This window comes from Camelus dromedarius, chromosome 22, assembly GCF_036321535.1.
Source record: "Camelus dromedarius isolate mCamDro1 chromosome 22, mCamDro1.pat, whole genome shotgun sequence".
In the NCBI taxonomy this organism is placed as follows: domain Eukaryota; kingdom Metazoa; phylum Chordata; class Mammalia; order Artiodactyla; family Camelidae; genus Camelus; species Camelus dromedarius.
In genome coordinates, this window is record NC_087457.1 from 26,818,601 (window position 1) to 26,846,531 (window position 27,931).

The 27,931-nt window shown below is 39.2% G+C and overlaps 2 protein-coding genes across 4 annotated transcripts in view; one reads left to right on the forward strand and one right to left on the reverse strand.

Annotated features, from left to right (window-relative positions):
- TRAPPC11 (trafficking protein particle complex subunit 11) overlaps positions 1 to 14,240 on the reverse strand; it is a 37,838-nt gene extending 23,598 nt beyond the window's left edge. The window contains exons 1-10 of one of the 3 annotated variants that reach the window (XR_010377366.1): positions 14,078 to 14,240; positions 11,421 to 11,645; positions 9,439 to 9,608; positions 8,704 to 8,774; positions 7,780 to 7,894; positions 5,734 to 5,833; positions 5,287 to 5,360; positions 3,626 to 3,722; positions 2,138 to 2,271; positions 1,357 to 1,504 (exon numbers count right to left, since the gene is read on the reverse strand). Coding sequence is in view for 2 of the 3 variants with exons in the window: in XM_010974554.3 (XP_010972856.3) it covers positions 1,357 to 1,504; positions 2,138 to 2,271; positions 3,626 to 3,722; positions 5,287 to 5,360; positions 5,734 to 5,833; positions 7,780 to 7,894; positions 8,704 to 8,774; positions 9,439 to 9,608; positions 11,421 to 11,624 (1,113 nt within the window). In the remaining variant the exon portion in view is untranslated. The remainder of the gene's footprint in view (positions 1 to 1,356; positions 1,505 to 2,137; positions 2,272 to 3,625; positions 3,723 to 5,286; positions 5,361 to 5,733; positions 5,834 to 7,779; positions 7,895 to 8,703; positions 8,775 to 9,438; positions 9,609 to 11,420; positions 11,646 to 14,077) is intronic. The other 2 variants (XM_010974554.3, XM_010974556.3) reach the window with 2 other exon arrangements.
- A 200-nt stretch (positions 14,241 to 14,440) lies between these two features.
- RWDD4 (RWD domain containing 4) lies at positions 14,441 to 27,847 on the forward strand. The gene is made up of 7 exons (XM_064477573.1): positions 14,441 to 14,705; positions 17,282 to 17,362; positions 19,661 to 19,770; positions 19,872 to 20,019; positions 20,578 to 20,695; positions 23,064 to 23,113; positions 26,037 to 27,847. The coding sequence occupies exons 1-7, from the start codon at positions 14,682 to 14,684 to the stop codon at positions 26,067 to 26,069; spliced, it is 564 nt and encodes a 187-aa protein (XP_064333643.1). The 5' UTR covers positions 14,441 to 14,681; the 3' UTR covers positions 26,070 to 27,847.
- The last annotated feature ends 84 nt before the right edge of the window (positions 27,848 to 27,931 follow it).

Consider the following 27,931-nt stretch of genomic DNA (forward strand, 5'->3'; position numbering starts at 1 on the left):
TTCCAGGTTTTGTATGCAAACATTTATTATCTACTGAAATAATTGTTAACCTGCTTCTTTCATTTAAGTACATTCTGTACATCTCACCATATCATGAAGTATTCCTCCAAAACATTTTTCATGGTTGCCTGTTGTTCCACATTGTAACAGATTCCCTATAAGTTGTTCATGTTGTTTTAATTTACATTACAATCAATAAATCTGTCAGAACAACTTAATAAATAAATCTTAACACTTGTCTCTCAGGATTTCTTATCTGCCTTAGGCTTCCTGAATGTGAAATTCTGGGTCCAAAGATAGGCATGCTTTTGAGGCTTCTCAAATTTTATTTGACAGAAATATTATTTTACATTCCAGCCAACATTTGTTAATGCACGTTACCTCGTATCCTTTTCAAGACCTACTTTTAACGACCTTTTAAAATACTTTGCTCAAATCACAATATGCCCAACTTTTAAAATACAAAACATGCAATGAAGTTATACACCATATACAAATAAAACGGTAGAAAATAGTCTAGTTATAGTATGGTTTGAGGGAAATTAAAATATAAAACATGCAATGAAATTATACACCATATACAAATAACATGGTAGAAAACAGTCTAGTTACAGTATGGTTTGAGGGGGGAAAAAAATCCAAACACTTAAAGTGCTAATATGCAAACTGCTTTTTTGAACAGTTTAAGCAGTACTGTTGTTAATATTCACCTATCTTCAGAGAAGAAATCTAAGGTTTTAAGTGAAAACAAACTGATATAAGTCTGAATGCAAATGTCTCTGTCTATACACACATACACACACACACACACACAAACACACACACCATGTTCTTAATTGAAAGGTATTTTTGGGGAAACCGGTATCTAAATATAATCATTCAAGAGAAAGGCAAAATGAAACGTCAAGTTTAAGAAACGACACGAGTAACATGATGCTTCAGATAGGTTCTTCAGAGTTTTCCAGAGGAAAACCCCAGGAAGAGAAGAAGTCAAAGTCATCCTCTCCTGTGGGTCAAAATAAAGCAGTGAGCACAGAAACCAAACAACGGGTTTACAGCGTGGCATGGAATAAATGGTGGCTTTATTTTACAGCAATTTTCTCTCGTCTAAATCACTAACTTATTGCCAATCATAAACCAGTTCGTCAGAGAAAAACTTCCTAATTCACAGGTGGAAGTTAGAGTACTCAGGCTGAAACTGAAAATAACCCTAATACCTGAAAAGATGAAAGATAAAAACGCATTATGTGCAAAGGCTTGGAAAAAAAATCACCAACACCAATCAGTCTTACCTTCCTTCCAGAGAAGATTAATAAGGTTCCTAAACGCCAGATAACACAGGAGTCGGCGACTCACCTCGTGGTGACAGAGGGCTTTTGCGAGCTGCTTCCGCTCCTGGGCGTAGTACGCTGCCTGCTGGTAATAGAAACCAGGATTCTGTGTTTGAATAGCTGTCAACCCCAATTTAATAGCTTCATCAAATAAATCTCCAAAGGCCTGGAATCTTAAAGAAAAAAAAATCAAGAAATTTAAAAAACGAATGAAAAAGAAAAAGGAAAGAAAAAGCAGCTTACGTCTAACAGTGATTCATCCTAGAACCAAAAACCTCAGCAGACTGCGTCAAAATAACGCTACTGATGAACTGTGAACTGTGGGGATCTCTTTGTCTAGACTAATACACACTCACTGTAGGTTACAGAAAAATTCTCCATTTAATAAGTCAACTCTTCTGTGCCAGTAAGTCTTCATAAATAAACCATCAAACCAGAGGTCAACATGGGTCCCACCACTCAAATACAGCCTTGTTTCTGGAAAAATTTTCATTTTAGCAACTTTTAATCATCAGTCTCAGCATCAGCAGGGATGCTGTCTTATTCACTACTAGACTCTTAGTATCTGGACATATGGTGGAAACTCAATATAATAGGTGTTGAATGAAAGAGATGGTACCATGAATTAGCTGATTTCCGTCAAGGAACTATATGAATCGATATCTACCATTACTTATGCTAGATTATTAAAAACCTACTTACTGGCAAAAATCTTGCTTCAGTTTAGAACCAAAGTTTATGCTGATTCCATCCCTCCAAGTCCCATTTGTTTAAAAAACATTCTGCAAGTACAATTTAAAACATACTGCTTAGACATCCATGCCGCATGCTCAAAAGACAGCTCCGCACTTCCGATCTTCTTCTTACACAGGTCGACGTGCTTTCGGAACTGAGCGATCGCGTCCAACGGGGTGTTGTGCTGGAAACACAGCCTACAGATCTGCAAAATGTCACATCGACCCCAAAGTAAAGGAGGAAATCAAAGTCAAAAGGCATATGCATTTCAAAATATGTAAAACTTGAGACTAACTTTGGGATTCCCTTCTCTGAAGTGCAACAGAATTGCAGTGCAATAATAGGACCGGGTTCCTCTGTTAGAAAGGTCATGCTGAAAGCAGAGGCTACGTCCCCTAGGGAAATTTTATTTCATTTATCTATTTGTAATGAATCTATTCTATACCTTTGAAAAATTTTCAAAAGTGTAGAATAGAACAGAGAAATATTAAACCCAACGAAGAACATAAAGATGGGCAAAAATAAAACATCTCCAACAGGGAGCTGAGAAAGGACAGGTTAACTTTCAGTTTTAGAACTGTTGGCACAGCTAGAGCACAGGAGACTCTGTACCAAACAAGGATTACAGAAATTCTTGAAAAGATTTTCTCTGGGATGCTATTTCAAAGTAAGAATCTATATGGGGGGTAAAACGAAAAAAAGAAACAAAGCCTAAGTGTATCTCCCTATGCTTATTACCAGTTTTAATATTTTTGTATGTGTAAAGGAATACATGAAAAGTTAAGTCTCTCATCCATCCAGTTTCCAATCTTTTCCTGTCACAAGACGTGATAAGCATCCTTGGACACGTGCTGTGCACGTCTTAGCATGTAGGTGGGATACACTTTCCAAAATGGAATTGTTGGGTCAAAGGGAACGTCCACTTTCAATCTGTACAGTCATTGCAAAAACAGTCTTGGCAGAAGCTGTAGCAATTTACGGTTACACATGCAATGAATAAAGTATCCGTCTGCCCTCACATCACCAACCCAGCGCCAGCCTCCTTAAAAGATGAGTGTAGAAAGATTAAAAGCAAAACAGACAGCCTCTCTTGCCTTCTGGGGCACCCATTTCTATCATATACAATCTTAAAATGCTCACATAACCTATAGAAGTTTCCTCTAAGATGAGGAGGTACATCTTGTCTGCGGCTGCGCCATTAAACCAAGGAGGGCTTAACACAGTTCTAATTGGTTGCATCTTAAAATTCAATACTATACGCAGCTTTCTTCTCACTCCCTCCTGCTCCCACTTAAAAACAAAAAAATACCCTCCTCAAGGAGTTTCACAAAAGTACAACTGCTCTGAATGAGAACTCTGGGACCCCTCGCCCAAAACCAAGCACACAAGTAGGCTGCTAAGAACCAGGGTGCTCCTTGAGATAAAGGACATAAAAGAGCAGAGCGCAATTAATCAAATACTCACTTCTCAACACAGATGACTAATTTGAATTTTTAATTTTAAAAAAACAATCTAATATTTAAAGCTAAATTTTCTTCATTTGGAAGTATAACTATTACCTTGTAGTTTATAAATCCTGCCATGGTCTTAATTTCCAGAATATTAGTTTCATGGGCTCTCAATTCATGTACAAGGTTATAGGCGGTCCTGTAATTCCTAATATAAACATGGGGAAGGAAGATTAATTTTAAGAAAAGATTCCTAAGAGCAAAATTGTTAGAAATAACAGAGATAATATTTACTCAACATTTCTTAGCACTCAACAGCTCAATAACACACACATATCAATCTCTGATTTCCTGAAAAATGATATATTGATTCATTATACTTGGGAGGAATCAATGACTTCTCAGTAAGGACCAAACCGTTGAACCCTGTTGTCATTAACATCTGTCTACAACTGATAGGAGATAAGTGGAAAAATGATAGTGAAGTGGAAAACTGTTCAAAGTTACATCAAAAAATCAGCATTCTGAAAAGAAAATCAGGATTCTGTTAGAAAAAAAAGTATTTTTTAAAACCATCATTACGACTTTCTTAAAGAGAAACTGTATTAGCAAAGAAGGTGCTATCAAGACAGACGGGTCAAAAGCTTTAAACTCAAGTAGCTCTACAAGTCGAGTGGGCACCCCTGGCCTCGGGGGGACGGGCTGGAGTGGGGGACGCCCTCAGGGCAGGTAGTGCTGAGGGAGACAGCCTGTGGGAAGGAAGCGCCTGGAGATGGAAGGTAACCAGAAAAATCTCAGGCTTCTCCACAGAAAACTGTTTGCTCCTAACTTCTCCAGGTAACATTTTTCTTTCCAGAACTGGTTTCGAACAGAATTGGAATTGAGGGTGTTTAACTAATACTAAGGACAAAAAATGAACTACGTGAAAGCCAGCTATACCTGTAGGAGTTCACCGAGATTTAAAGAACACAGCTTGGTGCTTAGCACCTCATTAGTAACAAGAAAGAGGAAGTTTCTGCAATATTTCTTTGAATGACAGATTTATTTATTTCTGTCCACTCCCTGCCCCCGTATACTTAGCCTTTCCTCAATTTTGGGATATATAGCTGGTTTTGATCCCTTTGCTACACTGCCACTGTCAATCTTAAAAAAACTGAGTTAAAGCTAGGGAGAGATGTTTTATTGAATTGTCCTTCATAAAATACAAAAGCAAAGGAATAGAATGTTTAACCACTGCCAACACACCTGCAACTACCCTTCAAAGCACTAAGCAGAGCCTTTGAATGAAAAGTGATGTGAGTGGCAGGCATTATAAACTAAAAAAAATAAAATAAAAATAAAATCATAGTTGAATTGAATAAATGTACTATACACCTTAAGAAATTAGCCTGATTCAGATAATGTTTAATATACATTAAACCTTGTAAACTGGTCTTAATACAAGGATTTTACTGAATACACAAATAAGAAGTGGGCAGCAGAATGAGAAAAATTTTAGTATTACGTGTCTTTAGATCACGAAATTTAATTAAATTAGACCAGAAAGCTTTCTGACACTATAAAATTTACTTCTGATAATAATGGATATATTTTTTAAAAAATACTATATTGTATCTCTAGACAAATTAAAGTGAATATTATAATAATATTATAATTTTATAAACCTGAATCTAACCAACATAAACATTTTAAAATTAAAGTCTGGCTGAGATTCAGAAATTGCCATTAACATGTTATTGAAAAATTTAGTTTGACAGCTGTTAGAAACTTACTTCAGAGCATTCTGCGTATCCTGTTTCAACTCACTGAAGAAAGCTATTTTGAACTGATGTCGAACAAATAAAAGCTGAAGAAAAGAATGAGAAAAAAATACCATTACTACAAGCATTCTCTTAAAGGATAAAAATTATAATACTGTTTATTAAGAGGAGACCTAAAAGTATGAAGGAAAATATTCAAAGTTAAAGTTCAAGAATTATTCCAATAAACAAATACAGTTAAGAAGGCCATAAAAATCTATCTTTAAGAGCTCTAAGGGCAAAGAGCATAAAAGACATTTGTTTTTAAAAGCCTTTTTAAAGAACTTCAAAAGTACAGAAACCATTTTAAAAAGAATCAAAGTATTAAAGACATTTGATAATCCCCTCAAAAATAATCCGTGATGAATAACCTGCTCTAGAACACTGCTATTATTTCCTTCTTTAGGAAAAGACATGTACCTGGTGCGTGGTTTTATTCAAAAATTCTTTGTGAGATTTCACCCGTCTGATCTCAGTGTAGTAATACGTCTGTGCATGTTCATAAAAGGCATTTTCTAATCTGTTAAAAAAAAAAACCCAACATTCAAACACTGAAGTTATTTTAAACCGAACTGTTTTCAAGAATTGTATTTGTAAGAACTGAAAGTAAAATCCTGACACAGATGATGTCTGGTTTACTTCATGATTAAGATAAGAAGGGAGGCATAATATAAACTGAATTTTTAGGTTAAAAAAAATCTACAAATAAGACAACCTCCCCACTTAAAATTATCTAGTCCAAGAAATAACTGATAAAAATAACTTTCCTATAATCTGTAAGATTACTCCCACCCCTACTATTTTATAATTTTATTAAGAAGTGTGAAGGAAAACAGATATCCAATACTTAATTAGATTTGACAATTTTTTGTGACTAATATTTAGAGTTTAAAGAATAAGAAAACTAAAGGGAAAAGGACCAAAACTAAGAACTGGCAAATGAGGTGAAAATAACATTTGTATAAATTAAATCCTGCTTCACTCCATAATTATGAGATGACAAACGAACCAAGAAATTTGAACGAGCAATAGGTAAATAACTCAAAGTTCTGTTTGTGAAAAGAAGTTCATATCAGAAGTACCTTCCTAGGGCACGAAAGAAAGCTGAATTCATGGTCAGTGGAGTAAGAGAGAGCCCAGCAAAGCAGAGCCAGAAGACAGGAGCTAGCAGGAAGCATACTGACAAGGAACGGCAGTGTGACCGGGGAAGTCCCCAGGTGCAAAGGACAAGCAGGAAATGTCAAAAGCCCAGAGAGGCAGTCCAGGGCCAGCCAGGAGGCCGGGATGAGTCACCGCGGAAGACGGGCACCTGCGGGGCTATCAGTCACCCAGATGTCGTCCCGGCCCCCCGGGGCTCTCTGTGGGTCATGTGCTCAAACTGAAAAAACAAAGCTCATTATCCTTTTCCTCTGCGTTCTGGGCCATCATCTCTATTCTTAGTGGCTACTGGTGTGACTTTATCTGGGGTCACAGCTACCGATCATTGCTTTTCCACGAACTGCATGTAAGTGGTCCTGCAGGTCATCTTCCCACTGGACCCTGCTGCTATCCTACGCCCCTTCCTCCTGAACAGATACTTCTCTTTCTCAGCAGCCAGGCCACTTTCACACCAAAGAGAAAGCCATGTGCCTTCCGGGAGCAGATCATTGGCAGAAGCCTGCTTCTGAGACGCAGGAACAAAGGCAAGAGAGGCAATAACTAAAGACAGACTACACTGTTCTTGAGTTTAAGGATGTTTACGCAGAATAAAAAGGGAAACCATTTTATAATTAAAATCAATGAAAATATTCATATCAAAATACATCCTAGTCAGAAATTGAATACCATAAAACCTCTCCCCTACCACACTGAATGCTAGAAAATAATGGGTAACAGTCACATAATTTGTGAGACAATGCTGTGTCCCCAGGTAACATGCCCGCTATATACCAAGGCTTTATAATGCTATTTAAGATATGGTGGAGCTCAGACTCTTTTTACAAATTACTTAAGAATATACATCAGCATATCAAAAATGAAGCAAAACAACAAGCCAGAAATGAAGACACTGTCATATAAAAGGACACACGGTGTTTACTGAAAAGTACAATGGAAAAACATGCAAATATTTTAAATGAAGGTGAGCTAGATCTACACGTGGTGTCAATGAGGTAACACCACGTGGTAGATCAGTATGTATTATATGATTACATTTACATATGTGTGTATTATAAAGATTATGTATTATTTGTTCTTACATAACAAAACATATTTTGAAAGGAAACTTAAGGAACTGTTACCTCAAGGAATTGGAGAAGGTTAAAGAAATGATGAAGACGACTTTATATTCACCTTATATCCTTTGTATCCTTTGAACTTTCCCCCACTGAACATGAATTTCTTTTTAAATAAATGGGTCTAAGCTCCCAATATCTCAATGCCTAATGAACAATCTAAAGAAAAAAAACGTTAAGGACCTTTATTTACCTTATAATATAACCCACCAGGTGGTCCGTGTGGGGCAGCACGAATAAAGACTTTCCTGAGAGTTCACACGCGTTACACAAAGCTGCAGCCCTTTCTGAAGCAATCACATCTTCCCCTGTTGACAAGTTCCACAAAGATAAAGAGAGAAATAAAATAATTAATGTATTTTTCTAAATGAATATTTTCCCAAATCAGAACAATGCAATTAAGAAAAGACCAAAACCACTTTTCACCATGTCTGTGGACCCCTGGGGCCCTTGAGAGCCCTGTGGGTGCTCAGAAGTTACTCCGTGCATATCTGTCAGGAGAACACCATGGAATTTTCTACAGCCAAGTCAGACAGCCCAAGTAATGCCAACAGACTCTCCACATAATCGTTTCAAAAACTGTAACTAAAAATGGAAGCAACAATTCATGAAAGTGGTTTCCAAAACTATTTAAGATGCTGTAAGTTTCCACATAGAAACAAAAAAATAATTTGGCCTCTCAAAGTCTGAGGTAGTAGAAGAAATAAGCATTTGAAACGAAGACATTTTCTTACAGGAAACGAAAATCCTAGTGTGACTCTTTGCCCTACTGCAAGTTAAGAAAAAATATTACATAAGGAATACAATTTCAAATAAATCTCAGATAAGTAAAAAATCTTTTTTAAAAATCAAGTGAATAACCATTTTGTCAAGTGACATGCGCCCGCGTGGGGAGGTAAGTGGGACTAGGGGAACAGGACTCAAGAAGCTCTGCACTCTTTATGATGTTTTTAGTTTTTTACAATAAGCATTTAATTATGTGTTACTGGTACTTTTTAATGTTAACACTCTATCTTTCCCATAACTGAATGCATAAAGCATTTTAACTTTAAAAACCATGCCTCTCGGTACTAAGAACGGGAGTTATAAACCAATCAATTAGTTATTAATTAACTACCTGGGGGCAAAGGGGTTTTTTTCTGTATCAGTACCACTGCAACTTTTGTGTTTCTCCCTTGTAAACTCTGCCTGCAGGGGAAAAATAACAATAAAATTAATTAAATTGTTTTAAATTTTAAAAATGTATTCAAGATTTTACATAAAATACAAGCTTGATAATTCAAAGAAAGACAAATTTCAACTAAAAAATCCCCAAACTTAGGGGAACTTTTTTGCCACATACAAAGAAGCATAGGTGCCACAATGATTTAACTTTTTAAAGTGTAATCTCACATCAAGCTTCAACTCCTTATAAAAACTGGCTTTAAAAGCAAAAGTTTAACATACACTTTAATGTAAAAGCTAAACTACAACTTAATTTCTTTATAATGACACATTACAGACTAGTCAGCCAAAAGAATTATTTTGAAACAAATGGTGATAAAGCAGAAAGTGTTTTATGAGACTAAATAGCAAACTGCTATATCTTCCAAAAAAAAATCCTATAAATGCAAGAAAAAGCATTTGGAAATTCAGGCCAACCTGTCTTCTAAATTTCCTCACATTGCTCAGCATTATTAAGTTAACATCCATGCTACCTGTTAGGAAGGGAGCAGGTTTCACCAGAGGTCTGTGATCCCCCAACGACCGCTGTGGCCTGACCAGCACTCAGCTGCCCTCACTGACGGTCAGGGGTCAGTAAACTCCAGACGTGAGGGACCCGACGCGGTCCACCTGACAAACGGGGCCATACCTGACGATCTCCACTCTGGTCGCGCACTCGGACTGTTTTTCTTTCCACTGGGGCTCGTCCCAGTCCAGCTCGTAGAACACAACCACCAGGGCTGGCACCAGATTCAGATGTTTATTCATCCAGCCCGTCTTCAAGATCCCTTTGGGGATGTACCACTCGTACGAAGTTCTCTGCAAACGTTGGCAGAAGATGAAGAGATACTTGATCACAAGAGCGCAGGCACTTTCTGTGCGTTTAGCTCATTCAGCATACACACGCCGGCTTTTTGAGATGAGGATACTGAGGCTCACAGAGATCAGGCAAGAGTTAGCAAGTATTGGAGGCAGAATCTCAACCTTAGAGCCAGTACCATTTTCATTTACAGAATGACCAAAGCCAAAGCGTATCTAACGATGTCAAGGCTTTCAAATACCTGGAAGTAAACAGTCGCTTTCCCGGGATTCTACTTATAAATTCTTCTTATATTCCTCACCATCCCAGTTTCTGCTCTTATAAAAGCGCTCAAATTAAGTATTCCCTAAAACCCAATACGGCTTCATTTGTTTCAAAGTCATATTGCCAGGATGGCATTTCACCTCACTTGTGGGTGGAAGGAAAAATAAAGGACAATTCTTAAATACAGAAGCGTGACAGCAGTCACCAGGGGTCGGCACCGGGTGCCCCGTCGTGGGGAGGGAACGTGGTAGATACATTAGCCCTGGGAAAACTCGGGTGAGATCTCCAGTTTCCTCCAAGGCACCTGCACTGGCTCAGATACTCCAGCTCGCCCTGGTGCCACCTCTACTCCCAGTGAGGAAAGGGAGGGACAGCAAGGACACCTGACACAAAAAACCTGGGAAACAGGAAAGAACCAGGAATAGGAAAATGAGAATCGAGGAGGAAATCCCGGAGGGGCTGAGCTGTGCTGGGCCGCTGGCCTTCCCTGATACAAACAGCACATTCAAAACAAAAAACGTGGAAGGGCCAGCAGGGCTGTTACTCCCACACTTGCAGAGAAAGCTCAGTTTCTAGAGCTTGGTGGATGAAACTGCGTCTCCGCTGTGTGAATCTCAAACGTTCAAAAGAATCAGCTGGTGACCAAATCTACAGGTCCTCTCCCGCCCCAGCTTAACTGAGGACAGCTGGTATTTACATTTTTAATAAACACCCCAGGTGATGACGATACACTTGGGCCAGAGACCAGACTATCAGAATCACTGCTCTTAGGCAGGAAAAAGTGGGCAGCTTATTTTGCTCAATGTGTCCTACTAATGGACTTTCACATCAAGCTCGTTAAGGTTACAATAAATATTGAATCAATCAATATACATAACGTTCTTTAACAAGTAAGTGGATATAATAAGCATTATACATGTAAGAGCTGGTGTTATTAATGCATACTATCATCATGATAATTATTTTTCTGTGTAAATCAGAGTGTCTACCATGATGTTCACCCGAAAAATCTTTCCTGATTCCACACTGGAATATTGTTTTAATTTCTGTAGAACTCCAAGGACAGACAGCATCTCTTACTTAAATTTCTATCAGCAGTCTGCTGCGTAGTTCCAGGTACATAACACAAAGCAAGTGCTCAAAACATGAGTGTGAAATTGAACCAAACTGCAGAGACCAGGGACTCCATAAGGATACTGGCAATGATGAATGGGGAACGTAAGACCTTCCTTTTAGAGAGGTCTTTGTTAAAATTATGGAGACTTGAGGGTTTATTTTTTAAACAAATTTGAAAAAGGAAAATCTAGGGTCATAGGTTAAAAAGCTTAATAATTATAATCATTCCTCTGGAGTTAAAAGTGATTATTAGATACACCTGTAGCATATTAAGGTTTAATGAAATGGCCTAGCATTTTCTTCATGCACCACTGTAATCATACCCTTGATAAATAAAGGGTTTATTCACACAGATACAGGAACAAAATGATACACACATACAGAAGGAGGGGGAGAGAGAGAGAGCTCCCATGAAACCATCATGGCATTACCTTGGGTCTACATTTGGGATATTCGTGGTCACCTGGGAGCACCTTGAAAGAAATCGGTACCCGATCGGCCCTCCGGTTGGCACAGAAAGCATCCCAGACAGCTCGATGCACAGCATTATAAACCACATCCAGGCCCGTGAGGGTAACAAAAGCCATAGGCCGACAACATAGCTCCACAGGGAAGTCCCACTGTGTGGGGCTCATGGTCAAGGCGTCACAAAACTTCTGAAATACAAGTGTTAATACATCGGTAATTAATTTACTAAAAGCCCCCATCTGCATCTAACATGAGCCTCCACCATTTAAAAAGCATTACAAAAAGGCAAAAGACTTTGAGTGCCTGAAAACTGCTGCACCAGTGCAAAAGAAGAGAGCAAAAGGGAAAATTTTAATTCCTGAATTGGAGCTATTAAACTTTAATAACTGTTGACATTACATTTAAAAAAAATCTTTCATATTATAAAGGTTGTAGTCAACTTTTAGACAAATCAGGATTTTCAGTAATAGCTCAAAACATGCACAGATCCTTGGGATGAGCAGACCAAGAAGGCAGGAGGGTGATCAAATTACCTATTTCAGTTATAGAGAAAAATAATTATTGACTTATATTCAATAAAGTACAACTATCTCTAATTTCTCTGTAATGTCTTGCTAATGTCTAATTTCTGATTTTGTTAGGTATTATTAAAATAAGAGGCTAATTATCTAAATAGCTGTGTTTCCTCATTTCACCACAATCAATACAAATGTAATATTTAAAGGAAAATCTACAAGGGAAAAACCAACAAGGAATGGAAATCTCTAGGAAGACATGTTTCCATTGTGTCCTTTAGCTGAGAACTGGTCTACATAAACACAAGTAAGCACTTCCTTTTGAAAAGCAATTATATAAAAATGTGTTTATCCCAAACAAAATCATTTTATTTTAAAAACAACTTCTTACTTCCAAAAACATGCATCATTATGCCCATTTAAAAGGCGGTCTCCCCCAGCACGTCACACAGGACTCACATATCATTTCTGTGGAAAGCAAGCAGTGCTCCTGCCACCACTTGATAACCAAAATAGTATTTTTAACTGAAAAGTTAATTCAGGGAAAGACTATCAGGCTTCTTGCATTTAAATACAGAAGGAACAATGGGTACTAAATAAATGGCTCAGAAAGCTTACCAGAAATGACAAATGTCCACAGTAGACAGAGGAGTTTTCGAATTGTTTAAACAGATATTTTGAGGGTTGCGTTAAACTAGGAGGACAAAGGACTGCATGTTCAGAAAAAGAAATATTCTAATTCTAGGGAATCTGGGGAATTTGACCATCTCAATTAAAAAGAGATGGTCAAAACACAATTTGGGTACCGCTGCTTGATACCAAAGAGTCTACATTAGAGCCTTAAAGGCCCATTTCCTTTAATAACCCCAGAGGCTCAAGAGAATTAGCTGTGGTCTTTGAACGGAGTGGAAAGAAGGGGAAACAGAAATGGCTTTTAATCATTTAAAATCACAATGCTCTCCAAGAGAAATATAATATAAACCACATAAATTTTCTAGCAGTCACATTAAAAAGTAAAGAAGCAGGTGAAACTAATTTTAATAATATTCTACTTAACCAATATGCCCAAAATATTATCAATTCAATGTTAATATAAAAGTTATTAGCAAGAGATTCACCTTTTTTTGTGCTAAGTCTTCAAAATCGTGTGTATTGTACCCTCAGAGCACATCTCAGTTTGGGCTGGCCTACTGCAAATGCTCAATAGCTACACATGGTTCCTGGCTACTATACAGAACAGTGCAGCTCTAAATTAAGGTAATTCTGTCCCAAAATTACTGTACAAAAACTGTCTCAGAAATTCTTACCACATTTTACCTTAGAGAGCTGTGGCACTTGAAATAGCTGTACCTAATTCCACAGCCAAAAAAAAAAAAAATATATATATATATATATATATGGGCAAAAGACAGGTGAAGACGTTGTACGGATCTCAATAACGGCCTGTAGGAGAAACTTCCAGATCTTCTGGAGAAAGAAGCAACTAACCCAACTATGACATGGAAGGAGGTGCAAAAGTAGCAAGTGAACACTCGGGAAGGGAGATCATGCAGGGCAAGAGAAGTCATCTGGAAGCTGGCGTGGCAATAAAATAAGACTAAGAAAGAATGACAGACTGCAAAGAAAGGTGACCCAATCAAAGTGGCAGATTAAAAAAAATAATGTATTCACTACTTTTTAATTAACAGAGGTTCAAAGTGCACGACACAAGGCCAGTAAGGATGGGATTCACAGATGTTTAACTACAAAACAGTCAAAAGAGGAACTCCAGTTTGAGGCGGGGATGATGGAAAACAGCTGACGCCGAGGATGTGAAGCAACAACCCGACTTAGGAAAGCATTCCGTCCCCAGGGCCGCAGAATCCTGCCCGGGAAGCTCCAATGAAGAAAGGGGGAGAAGAAACGCTGCAGCCCTAAAGGCAGGCGCTATCTTCCTCCTCTCCTCCCCCGTAAACCTGATGGTCCCAGGAACAGGTGCGTCTTTTCTTTACAAGGTAAAAGAGAATTGCACTCGCTGATGCTGTAGGAAAACGCACCCCCTACCCTCCCCAGGCCAGCATTGTTAAGCACCAGTTCTCTCCCCTGGCGGTCTGGCCCGGACTCACCCAGGCCGCACGCCCCGGGCCCGCTGCAGCTGCTGCCGGTCGCCGCCAGCCGGGGGAGGACGAGGGGAAGCAGGCAGGAGTGTCAGAGAACGCCGGGAGCCTTGCCCACCGCCACCGCCCCTGACACGGGGCCAACCAGTGAGACTTCCCTACGTCCACCTGCGCAGGCACAGGAAGTACTCTCTGGGCCTGAGTGACAGTGGTCTAAACCAATCGCCGTGCCAGAACTTTACCCTGCTCCACAAAACGTAAGGAAGACGCTCCGCTTCCTAGAGGAGCAGGAGCTGGAGGCGGGGAGAGGAGGAGCCAATAGGAGAAGCGAGAAGGGGAGGAGGCGTGGCCTCTGCCGTTGCCGCCCCGCAGCCTCTCCCCAGAAGCCCCGGCGCTCCAGCTGCCGCGGTCTCGGGCTTCCAGCCCGCAGTCCCCGAGCCGACGGCTTCGCGCTGCCCGGGGGCCGGGGGTGCGCGTGACTCTCGTCTGCCTTGCGAAGAGTCTGCAGCCGAGGGCACGGAAAGGGGACGCCCCGGCCTCGGGGCCACTGCCCTCGCTTTCTCTTCGTTGTCGCGAACACCGTCCGCCCGGGAGACGCCCCGTGACCGGCGCGATGAGTGCCAACGAGGACCAGGAGGTGAGTCCCAGAGCTGGACGTCCCTTTCCCGCGCACGCGCGGTGCCTGGGCTGACCCCCGCCCCAGACCCCCTACGTGCCCTCGCCGCTGCAGCGACAGCCTGTTTGGGGTGCCCCAAGTTTACTGGTGTCCAGCGAGAAGAGGCCTGGCACGCTTGCCTGGGTAGGGGGCCGCCTCTACCTTTCCTCCCCCTGCAGTTTTCAGTTTTGCAAACCCCAGAGTCCCCCTCACCGGGTCTCCTAATAACAAGGGCGAGTGTCCTTGGTCCGCGAGCCGGCGCACTTGGCTCGCCTTAAATCCCGTGCGTGATTTAACCTTGTGTACTGAGTTAGACCGTTTGGAATTTGATCTGTTTTAAATTTTAAAATCTCTTGGCTGGTAGAGAAAGTTAGTTGAGTTAGTTAAATTTCTGATACAGGAAAATAATGACACTAGTGTCTTCTGGCTGTGTTGCTTTGTGGAAAGAATCATTTATCCATCTGATAGTTGTCTAGTGGATACCTGAGTATTGAGTATACCTGAGTTGCATGCTTTACCCTGATATACTTTCTCACGAAATGCCTCTTTGACATTGAGTCACATGGTATTAGAGTTGGAGGGGATTCTACAGGTCACCTCGAGGGGAACCTTCTAAATTTGAAATGTGTACATTTGAGAAGAAGGGTCTACAAACGTAAAGTGATTGTCCCAGGGATGCACAATGAGTTTGCAGTAAAATCAAGACTAGAATCCAAGTCTCCTGGAAAAGTAGTAATTGACTTTTCATTTAGAATATATTACTTGAAAGTTAGAAGTTTTACGCAATAGATGTGGTGGAGGATTGGTTGGTACCTTTAAAGAAAACCCCATGTCCAACAAGCTATGATATCTGCATCTGTCTAAAATATTCTTACCAGGTGAGTTCCTAAGCTAAGGCATGAACAGTTTGTACTAGTGTAATTTTTCTCAAAGTTTGGTCCATGGACCACCGCCTAGAACCATTTGGGTGATTGTTAGAAAAACAGACTCCTGAACTCTACCTTGGATGTACTGAATCAGAATTCCTGTGGTGGGGCTCAGGGATCCGCATTTAACAATAAAATTCCATTCTTCTTCCACATGACTGATTTTCAGATGTTTGAGGACCGTTTTCCTGCCCAGTTTTTCAGACCTCCTCTTACTGATTTTTAGCTTTTCTGTATTGGTTCATTCTTTTTAGTTCCTTCGCTCTTCTGGAATTGTGTGTCCGAATAGAGTGCAAGTTTGTAAGTGCTTTATGCAAATCAGATTTGTCTTTCATCCTCTACATTGTATGTTTAGGTTTCTAAAGACAAGTTAATCTACTTACCCTGTAAAGTTTCATCTTGTTCGATTGTTTTTCAAGGACTTTTTGAATTCTTACTCTGCCACCAGCACGACTCACTATCCCATCAGATTTCATCCACAAATTTGATAAGCCTGCCTTCAATTTTTGTTCCTGTCCAAGTCATTTAATTGAAATATGGGGAAGGACTAAGGATGGAAGGAATAGCACTATATTTTGTGTAAGGGTGTTTGTTCCAGTCTCATCTCAGTTCTTCTTGAATCCAGCTTGAATTGTTATATATTTTTTCTGTGAAGGTAGCAAGAGAAACCTGTGGGACCTTACTGAAATCCAGGTAGACTGTTTTGTGCCTTTCCCTAATGTACCAATCGGTTACTCTCTCTAAGAAGGGTTGTGTACATACATTGCTTTTTTCATATACTTACCAAGTCCTTGGGGCGACTCCTGACCCTCCCAAGTCCTCACAAACTGTTTCTTTAGTAATCTATCCTAAAATTCTGTCCATGTAGGTCAGACTCACCCATCTTTAGTTTGTAGAATTCTTGACATGCTACTTTTTGAAAACTACAATGTGTACCCAAGTACAGTCTTTCTTTCCTTTACCTCTTCATAGGTGTTTGTCAGTAATCAGGACACTGTTTGGGTCGTCTCATTTGTAAGCTTACAATGATTCAAGAAATATTTCCGGGCAAGGATTACTAGTTATACTTTCTCTTGGGGTCCTTTTTCCCACCTTGGATGGATAAGCTTGTCTACCTTTTTCTAACTACTATTTTTTAAAAGTTCCTTTTACTGTCCTTAAGTGTTTTTCCAAGTTTTATATCACTTTATGGTAAGGATTACAAATATAAATAATATATGTAAATAGTGGGGAATTACTGGGCTTCGTGGTTCTCATCTGCAGGTTTAATGCTCTTTTCTATCCCAGGCTGCTCTTCAGCAGAGTGATAAAGGGCTCCGGCTCTGGAGTTGCTGTAAACTCCAAATCTTGTTTTCCTCCCTGGAAAGGAGAGAATAACGAGATCTTCACAGGACTGATGTGAGAATTAAGTGAGAGAATCCACTGGAAAATGCTTAGAGGTGCCTGGCACATAGTTTTAAAAGATTAGTATTGTGGTGTGTTAGTGATATACATGTGTGTTACGAACATGGAAAGTGGTGTAAGTTAGCCAAGTTCTACATAGTTGAATGGGCTTCAATCAGAAATGAAAGATCCTCTATTTCCAATCCATTTGTATGACTAAACAAAACTCGTTTGATCCATTTCTTTCAGATGGAACTGGAGGCATTACGTTCTATTTATGAAGGAGATGACAGTTTCCGGGAATTAAGTCCAGTTTCATTTCAATATAGGGTAAGACATGGCATGAACAGGAGCACTTGCTACTTTGCTAGAAAAGACAAAAGTTGCTTTCTAAAATGTTGGGTTTGTTTTTTACATTTAGTGGTCAGAAAATAAAAGTGAATCAAGTAACAATTTAGGCTGAAATTTTTTGTCGTTTAATGTTAAATATTAAAAAAAAAACAAACCACAAAGCAGAGCATGTACTAAAAATGTTACAGGAGAGATTAGCATAGCCCCGTGCAAGGATGAGAGATGATGTGGTGGCTTCCCCTAACACCATAGTGAGGCGCCCAAGATCTGCTGGCATCATCCCTGGGGATGCTGGTTGATCACTGGGTTAGGGCGACAAAATCCAGATCTCTTCAATGTAAAAGTATCTTTTCCGTTTCTTAGTTATGAAGTAATCTGTGTGGTGATACTGCATAACCATGTGAATATCTTGTTTCTCAAGAACTTTTCACCTACAGATTTTACATCCATTAATAATCCTTGACTGAAACAGTCATTGCAGTGGTGGTTGCACAATGGCGATTTTCTAATCAAACCATGGAATGGTTCGTGATTAGTATCTCACGATTCGTGAGATCCTATCTTTCCCAGAGCCGTTTAATCAGAATCTGAGCAGAGGAAACAGTCAGTCCCGACCTGGGGACTTATACAAGAAAACTGGCCTGGATTCCTTTTGTCATAAAAGACATTCAAGAGGAGGTGGGGAGAGGGCTGAGGACTGTTCTCAATTAAAGCAGAACAAAGAGATAGGACAACCAAATGTAGTCCACGACCCTCAATGGATTATGGATTAGTGAGTTGAGGAAGTGGTTTATTAAAGGACACTTCAGATATGATTGGAGGACTTTTAATATAGATTATGAATTAGATAATATTTTTGTATCAATGTGGAATTTCTTGGATGTGATAACGGTATTGTGGTTACAAAGGAGAATGTCCTTATTCTTAGGATACTTTACCCGTAAATATTTAAGGACACTTCACGATGCCTGCAGTTTACTTTTAAATGATTCCACAAAAAACCAAAGGGGGGAAAATCATTGGGGAAAGGGAGTTGATCCTGTAAAGGAGAGGAAGAAAGAGGAAGCAGATGAAGTGAAAGGTATTTGGTGAATAAGATACATGTCAGTGAGTGTTCAATGTTCTATTCCGATTTTTTTGTAAGATTAAAATATTTCAAAATAAAAAGCTGGGGAGAGCAAAAGAAATAGAAAAAAATATTTAAATAATTCAGGTTAAAAGGGGGTCAAAATATACAAACTTCCAATTATAAAATAAATCTGGGAGGCGTAATGTGCAGCCTGGTGACTACAGTTGATGATACCCTACTGTCTCTTTGAAAATGGCAAAGAGAGTGGGTCTTAAAAGTTCTCATCAGAAGGAAAAAAAAACTATGGTGATGGATGTTAACTAGACTCATTGTGGTGATCATTTTGCAATATATACAAATACTGAATCATGCTGTACACCTGAAACTAATATAATGTATGTCAATTATACCTCATAAAAGAATAAATAAAAAGAAGAAAGCTTACTCAAGAGTAGCTGTCCAGTTTAAGGCACTCTTTTTCCTTATCTCTCTCTCCTTTTCTTTTTTTCTCTAAATTTTATGTTTCATTTCCTAATTTCTTGGGATTGTGCTAATGCATCTCAATTTACCTGTTCTTTTTTTTTTTTAACAAGTATTTTCCCCTAGACTAAGCCATGCATCTTATTTTCTTGGCAGCAGAAGTTTTAATTTTGAAGTCCAATTTATTGATTTTTAATTTTGCTATTAATGCTTTTTTATTGTGATAAAAAAATCTATAATGTAAAATTTACCATTTTTACCATTTTAACCAATTTAAGTGTACAACTTAGTGATGTTAAGTACATTCACACCGTTGTGTAACCATTACCATATCCATCTCCAGAACTTTTTCATTACTTTTCCAAACTGAAATTCCATTCCCATTAACACTAACTCCCCACAGTTGATGTCTTGCTTTTGTCCTCAGAAAGCTTTGATGAAACAAAAAACAGAAAAAGACATAGTCTTAGTGCTGGAAAAAGCTGAAGGGCTGGTCTGAGGGACGGGCCGTGGACATCTGGAAAGGTGTGTATGCAGACTAGGGGTGAGTTAGAGTCAGACCGCCCTCACCCTCTGCTGAGTCTTGGACTATACCTGTGAACTACTCAAAATACTGCATTTCTGATCTGATCGTGAACGTTGGAAAGAATTCGTCACTTGAAAGATCATCATTTAATTCTCTATCTTTGTAGCACTTTTTACAAGCCTAAGATTTCCCTTTCCTTCAGATAGGTGAAAACGGTGATCCCAAAGCCTTCTTAATAGAGATTTCCTGGACAGAAACATACCCCCAGACACCTCCAATCATATCTATGAACGCCTTTTTCAACAACACCATGTGAGTAGTGTTTCCTTTTCATTGTTTTTTTTTTGTGTGTGTGTGTGTGGTAACCCTCTCTTTGACTTCTCTCTCAGCAATATATTTCTTGTGCATTGTAGCTCATCAGCTGTAAAGCAGAGCATATTAGCCAAGTTACAGGAAGCTGTGGAAGTTAATCTTGGGACCGCCATGACCTACACGTTGTTCGAATATGCCAAGGACAACAAAGAGCAGTTCATGGAGAATCACCGTCCCTTTCATTCTACGGTGAGCCTGGAGATTCATTTTTGCCACGCTTCTTTGTGTTTGTTTTGGTTTTACTCTGCTGGTAATTCATTTTTCCTAATTAATATTTTTTAAAATTTGGAAGGAGACTTTATGTTGGATGTAAAATGAGATTTAAATCTGAGTTGAATAAGAACAATGAATTTTAGATTTCTTAGTGTCCATTTATCTTTAAAAATGAGGTTGTATCTTCTAGATTCTACCCTTCATATAAGACTAGAATGCTTCATGTCCCCACTGAAACTGAAATGTGCAGAACCAAGTATTTTTTCAAATTTATTTAACATCTTCATGAAGCCCTTTTTTCTTAGGGACCTGGTTGTAACAGTTGCGCTAAAATTATGTCCTTCAACGTGAATTGAAAAGAGCTCAGTGAAACCAATAATGTCCTAAAGTCACCTGCTCTAATGAATATGATGATGTAAGATTCTTTTACTTCTCAAACCTAGAAATTGTCGACTCATTTTAGGAGGTAGTCATATTTAGTGTAATTCAGTAAGTTTTAAGACAGGAGTCTAAGAATTATTTCTTTTTTTCTAGACGTCCATAAGCAACATGATCTCCGTTGAAACTCCTAGCACAGCCCCATCAAGTAAGAAAAAAGACAAAAAAGAACAGCTTTCAAAAGCCCAGAAACGTAAGCTGGCAGATAAAACAGGTTTGTATTACTTTCCTTCCTTTTGCAGCACACATAACTGGGTTGCTTTCAGTGTGATATGGGTGCTGAATAAGTATATTTAGATTTAGAAGATTAGTTCTCTACTCCTTATTCTTGAAACATTAGGACCAGAGACTAAGATCACTTAGGTGTGTGTTGAAAACACCGCTGCTTCACCACGAGAGAGAACCATTTGAGGAGGAAACTGAGTGACAGAGTAACTCTAAACGAGTCTTGAGGTTGAGAAACATTGGCATAGTGCACAATTGTGGGTCCTGCTTGTCGCCTGTCTGACACGTTTGAGATTTTCCTGTTTGTTTAACTCTATGGCAGGTATGTGTATTATTGGAAATGTTTTAAAATTTACAGCTCTCGTTTGAGATGAAATCTGGTGTCACATTACATCTTAACACAGTGAATAATTTAATGTTTTTGTCTGTAGTTGACTCATTTATACAACAACCAGGAGATTTAAGAACAGAATTCCTGTGTGTCCTAACCCGGAGTCCTTTGGTAGGGACATTTAGAATAGAGTATTCTAAATTCCAGCTCATTTCACCAATTACATTTGATCGTTTTTCTTTCTTTAACTGGAAAATTTGCAAATTGGTATCAGTCTGTAAACTTTTTTCCCAGTCAGGGAAAATGAAGACAATACCATGTGTGCGTGTTTACGTTTATATACACGTACACAAGTGTGTTTGGATACTTCTGTACTGTGTGTTATTGGTGTGACGTTACAAAGCAGCCTTCTGTTGAGAAGAACTGAGCCTTTTACTTTGGTGAGAAGGTTTAAAACAACGCCTTTTCTTTTATAAAGTGATGGTAGTTTTTTGTTTGTTCATGTTGTTTAATGTCTGTGGCAGAATAAAAAAATAGCAACCCTGTGTCGGCCCTGAAAATACATTTTTGAAATTGTAATGATTTGTAAAATAGAAAATGTGGGAATTCATTCTTCCTCATGTCAGAGCAGCGTTAGAGTGTAGACGACTGAAGCAGTAAGTCGTTAGCCGCCACTGTCTCTTTCCTCCAATTTTGGTTCATCTCTGTTTGGAATGTTTCAGCATCCATGTCAGTTCATGGCCTGTTGCGTTCATGCACGGTGACCTGTGGTTGTCCCCTTTCACTGACACCTCCCCACCTCCCTCTCCCTGCTGATGCTCACCTGAACGTCATCTTCCTGTAATCATGGCGCAGGAGTTTGTGACTTAGGACACTTAGCTTCAGAATAAAACTTGAGTGGGACAGTCGTGGCCTGTGGGTAGGTTTTAGTTAATCAGAATTGGTGATCTGTCCTCATAACCCATCACCAGAGAGAGCAAGGATTCTTGCTGGCATGAAGGAGAAAAGAACCATTAGCATCTCAAACGAGCGCCAGTGGTTTTGCTTCTCTCCTGTAAGAATCATAGGGTTAGTTTCTGTTTCTCTTGCTGTAAAATTAGTGCACTTGTTTTGAATGCAGATTCTGAAGGTTTCATTAAGTAAAACACATAAAGATACATCAAGTAAAGAGGAAATCAAGCCATTTTAAATTGAAAAAAAATCTTAGAAAAAAAATGGGGGGTGTACCTCAGTGGTACAGTATGTACCTAGCATGCACGAGGTCCTGGGTTCAATCCCCAGTACCTCCATTAAAAGAACTAATTAAAAAAATAAATAAATCTAATTACCTCCCCCACCAAAAAAAAAAGGAAAAAATTTTAGATTGTGTTTATTAAATTATCCTTTAAATTTGAATGCCGATTAAAAGAGTGAAATCACTTTATAAACCATGAATTCTTATAAAAAGATTGAGCTTGTTTTCAAGTACTCCCTACAGATTAAAATCTGGATTAAAAATGCCAGGTTAAATAATGGATATTTTATCAGAGCACAGCAGTTAATAAATAAGTTGGCCGGGCCTCTTAGACTTGAAGGCAAACGTTTGTTCAGAAGGCCTCTTGTCTTGAGCCTGGCTTCCTAGCGTGAACCCTAACTCAGGAAACAGCGAAATGACACAGCTTCTCACTTCAATAAGCAATGACCTTGTATGAAGTAGGCAACTGAGCCAGAGCATAAAACTGATAAACTGTCAGCTCCTCTTCCTGGCGTTACCAACTCGTCTCCTTATTTTTTCCTTGATAACAGGTTTTGTCTTGGACAGAAATAGGGTACATTGTGAAAAGAGGGTACACATGCACGATTTTGCAAGTATCCCCAGGAGAAGGGTGCTTTCAGTTCACAATGATGATAAATTCTTTTTCCAACTTAATAATAAGTGATTTAAAATCTTAACCCATTTGTTGTATAGAATAGTATATAAAATCTTACTTAAATTTAAATATTACTGATTAGACTTAGAAATAAAGTGACTGTTTTTATCCTCCAGATCACAAAGGAGAACTTCCCCGAGGATGGAACTGGGTTGATGTGGTGAAGGTATGTGATATTTATATTCCAGTCTTCCAGAAATTGTTGCAATTTATTGCCACCAAATAATGAAATTTCTGTCTTCCATTTTCTCCCCTCCAACCTGTGGATTTTCCCGGAATGTGTGTTTCCTTTTTCACATTCAGCATGTAAGTATTTTTAAAATATCCTTCACATCCTTCTCTTCCCTACACCCTCAATTTTAGATTTTCTTTTTTTAAATACTGGAAAATCTGTAGAAGTGAGTTATAACTACAGTAAAGTATGACTGTATGTAAGTACACCTAAAGAATGGACGTACTTAAATATGACTCTGAATTATTAATATGGAAATTCAAGAAACGAGTCATGAAAAGGAATGCTTTTATTTCTTGGTAGAAGTGAAGTATTTTTTTTTAGGGCAAGCCCTAAATGTAGCTTCCAACCATTTTCAAGAAAGACTTTCTGTTTTTGTTATTTAAAATTGTTTACTTTCTACTTGGAATTTTGTGACCTACTTCTCTCAGTGTTTGGCCTGCATTACTCAAAAACTGATCCTTAGCACAGGAAGGTAGTGTCCTGTATGGGGCTTCATGAAATGAGGTTTGCATGCAAGTTAGTGTCACTACTGCTGTGTGAGATAACTAATAGGATCCAAGGGTAATGAAAGATGAAGGTTTTATTGAGGACCCACAAACGTGGGTACTTTAAAAGGTAGTGTATTCTTAAAGTTTACTTTAAAACTGGCTGTGTGGGACATGAAATGCCTTTTCTGTAGAAACTAAAGTAAATTTTGTGCTCCTAAAATATGGTCGAAAATATTACCTGTGAGGAGGGAACCACGAGCTGCAGTTGGAATAAAGAAACAGTCCCAGCAGACCTTGTTTTACTGTGTTTTGCTTTATTTTGCTTCATAGATACTGTGTTTTTTATAAATTGAGGTTTGTGGCGATCTTGGATTGTCAGACTATGGTTCACATTTTTTAATAATAAAGTATTTTTTGATTAAGATATGTACTTTTTTTAGATGTATTGCTGTTGCGCACCAAATTGGCTACAGTACGGTGTAAACGTAACTTTTCTACGCACTGGGAAACCAAGAAAGTCTGGTGACTCGCTCTATTGTGATATTTTCTGTATTGCCTTGGTCTGGAACCGAACCCATGGTATTTCTGGAGTCGGCCTTTATTTCTCCTCGCCATCTTGGGCAAGAGGCTGACCCTGACAGGCTGTGTGTGCAGGTGAAGTTTCCCAGGTGTTCTGTCATTGACTCAGTCCCCTACCACGGACCCTTGATGGGTACTTCACGTTGTCCCAGTGCACTCGTATTTATCTGACCGGCTAAGTCTGCTCTCTCCTTAAAATGCTGCTTCCTCCAGCCCGAGCTGTCTCCCGATCAGAGTGAGAGTGTGTCCTGTCAGCGCGGCCCGTGCCAGCTGAGGGCGAGCAGAAAAACAGTCGGATCCATCTCCAGGCGCTAGTGCGCCTCCCTCCTTAGCTCCAGAAATTTCAGGTTTTGTTTGTTTTTAAGAGAGTCCTTGTCAGTATAAACTAAAATTTTAAGCCAAAAAACAAAGTAAGTTTGAAATAATCCTATAATCTTGGGAGATGGGAGAGAGATTTTTAAGGAGGTTATCCTCTAGCCATGATTTGGCCTCAGACTCCATCACAATGAGCTAGTGGTTTCCGCGTCTGGTCCATGGAGACCCTCCCACGGGGTCTGTCGGGCTCAGACTGTTTGCATCACAATATCACGGTGTTTCTGCCTTTTCCGCACCTGCAACTTCTCTCACACGCTTGCGGCGGCCGGTCCCCGGGGCCACGTGCAGGAGGCTGATGCCCTCCCCAGTGCTCTTCTGTCAGAGCACTGACAGAGCGTGTGCTTTCATATTCTTGTGTTTTCCAGAGTTTTCTAAGGCAGGAAACAGGTTTAGGATCTGAGGATGCTCCGTTTGTTCTCGGTGCTCGGACTGTGTTCTTGGGGCCTCTCCCCGCACACCTGCCTCGTAGAGAAGCCGGTTTGTGAGAGGCCCGCGGTCCCCTGCGCGCGCCCGGGAAGAGAGTGCGGGAACGCAAACCAGCGCTACTCTTCGCTTCAAGTTCCGGGGTTTTGTTTTAGAAAACACAGCTTTTCACGTTTAAAATGTTACTGGGTTGTCATTGTTAGATCTGCATGAATTAAATCTCTCAGTTTTCAGCTGCAGGTAGGAGATAGATTTCAAACAAACAAACAAAACCCACCTCTTGAGGATCCTCAGTTTTTAAGAGTGGAAGGAGGTCCTGGAGCCAGAAAGTTCTGGGAAGTGCTTCCGTAGCGGTTTCTGCTTTCCGCGGCTTTCCACATTTTCTGGGGTTCTGGGGGTTTGGGTTTATTAGGGTTTCTTAGTGGCTGGGTCTTTATTCCGGCCAGAATTGCCTTTGTATGTAATGTATTCTTGGCGGATTTTTATCTGCTCGTACCGCCCCTCCCACCCCCCAAATTTGCCAACTCCTGCTATGGAGTTTTATTGGAAGAAAACTGCCATTTAAGATTTGTATCACATTTTCAAAACTGTAAGCGTTGTCTGGTTAAGATGATAAATCTTACGTTTTTTACCGCAGTCAAAAAAAAGTTATTATTTATTGTTCGTAAAAATAAATAGGAGACTATCATTCATTGCATAAGTGGTACCTTTTGTATGTCCCTGGTTCCAGTTTATTTTTGAAAAGCTTCAAGTGATTTTCCCCTTGTTCTGTTGAGGTTATGTTTTCAGAGAATCCTGCTGAAAGTAGCTGAGCCTGAAGTTGAACAGTGGTTACAGGGGCAAGCTGTGGGCGGTGCAGGGTACGTGCACCTGGTTGCCTGTGGTTCTGTTAACGCTGAATGTTTACTTTTGATATAAAGTGGAAGTAGTGAACTCAAATAATACGATAGCTTCACCTTGTTGAATATCTCTTTTATCTTTTTTTATAGTTAAGCAAAACTGGCTCGAAAGAGGATGAATAGCGCTTGGAATGAGACACGGGAAGAGCATCCTTTAAACAGTAAACTGGGTTCAGAATCTTTCATTAGTCTTTTCTGGTGTTGAGGTGGCTTTTTATAAAACAATTTTTTGGTATGTTTCTTATGTAAGAAAAAATGTTTTAAGCTAAAAGTTCATGCAGAGATGTGGTCGTATTAAATTATTTTCACAAACTTGCCTTAATAAAAGGTGAAAATGTTACTGTTTAGTATACTTTATGAAGCCAGTTGGGCTTTTAAATGGACAAATATGGGGAATTATAAATAGCCAGTGTTAATTTGTAAGATCTCATTCTAGTGGATGTGGTTTTTTTTTTTTTTTAAAGGAGTATGAAGCTCTTTTCAGATTCTCATGCCAATGGAACCAAGTGTTGCATGAGCAGTTGGTCCACAGAATGGCCCATATTAATAGGTTTTTTAACTCTTAAGTCTTCATCCCTTCTCTCTCTTAATTACTGAAGTATGAATTGCTTCAGAGAAATTTAAATACTAGTATTTGAACTTTATACATAATATTCTTTGTAGTTCCTTTTTTTATTTTTTAAGGGTGAACTGCTTTTTAATAAATGAATATCCATTTATACTTGTCTCTTTGGGTCATGACATTTGATTGTGGGAGCTTTCAGTGGTGTGTGGAATAGGAGAAAGGAAAAAAATAAAACAAGTCTGCCAACTACATTAGAAAGCATTGACTAGAAGTGCTGGTTCCTATTCAAAGCATTTCTCTTTGCTGCCTATATCAAGATGGGAGTGAAAGATGCCTTAATATTTAATTTTTGTACTGTTAGAGACAGTGGTTTTAATAAAGTCCTATTTATCTGTTGTGTATTTTTCGTTGTTTGGTAACTGAGTTCTTCTAAGTGGTTTAACATAATACCACTGTTCAAGCCTTGTTTGTTTTCAGGTATCCAGCCCAAGCATCTTTGTAAAAATAGACATGGAAGTCTTTGAAATGCTGAACTGTAGTACACGCTTGATTGTTTTTTACGTCATGCATAGTGTAATTTTACCAGGAAGTTGTCGGTGTATGTGTGATTTACAGTGATTCCGTACGTGCCCCTCGCTTTACAAACGCTTAGAACTGTTGCTGTGGTACCTGGAGGGGTCAGCTGTTGGGTCTTCATGTTATACCTGTGTGGCTTGGGTCTGAGTTTTTAAAGAATAGATCACTTTTAAAGACGTCTCCATAGCAAAAGAGCAGTCTGAGTTGTATCCATATTTTTTGCTGGATTAACATTGGCGGCTGCAGCTAAATCATCTGAATTTATAAAGTGAGCATAGTTATGGTGAAGAAGTTCAGTGTCTTTTAAATACCAAATCACGTTTTGTTTCTTGAATTAATACGATAGAAACATCAAAATTCAGGACCCCTGGAATGTGCCGGCCTTTGTTTTGGGGTTGTGTGTGTAGCTTTTGTCGTGTTGATAGCAGGTGTCGTGCTACACATGCTAGGGGAAGAGTGCTTCGTTTCGCTCTGAAGACTCCAGAATTGTTCAGGCATGTTGTGGTTCACAGATTACAAAGAATCATGCAAGTAAAATGCCAATGAACTATTTTTACTCTTTTTATATGAAATGTCCAAATTTCGGGAGGGGTGATGGTGGCAATGGTGCCTCTTCCTACCTTCTGTCAAACACTTGAACATTCTTGTCAGTGTTGCCATCATCTGTTTAATGCTCCCAGTATATTTTCTCAAAGCCTGTTTACTTCAAATTGTGTGGAATGATACAATTAATAAGCAATAAAATCTGAATTACACACAGTGATTTTTCTACATGTTTTATTTCGCATCACTTGAGAGAGAATTGATTTTATAACTCTGCACAGACTTACCTTGCAAGATGGAC

What these genes read in the sequence shown, in the direction of transcription:
- RWDD4 (XM_064477573.1), top strand. Translation starts at nt 14,682, where the DNA reads ATGAGTGCCAACGAGGACCAGGAG. An exon ending in GTGCCAACGAGGACCAGGAG is followed by an intron (nt 14,706 to 17,281) that starts GTGAGTCCCAGA and finishes CATTTCTTTCAG; the next exon opens with ATGGAACTGGAGGCATTACG. An exon ending in ACCGTCCCTTTCATTCTACG is followed by an intron (nt 20,020 to 20,577) that starts GTGAGCCTGGAG and finishes CTTTTTTTCTAG; the next exon opens with ACGTCCATAAGCAACATGAT.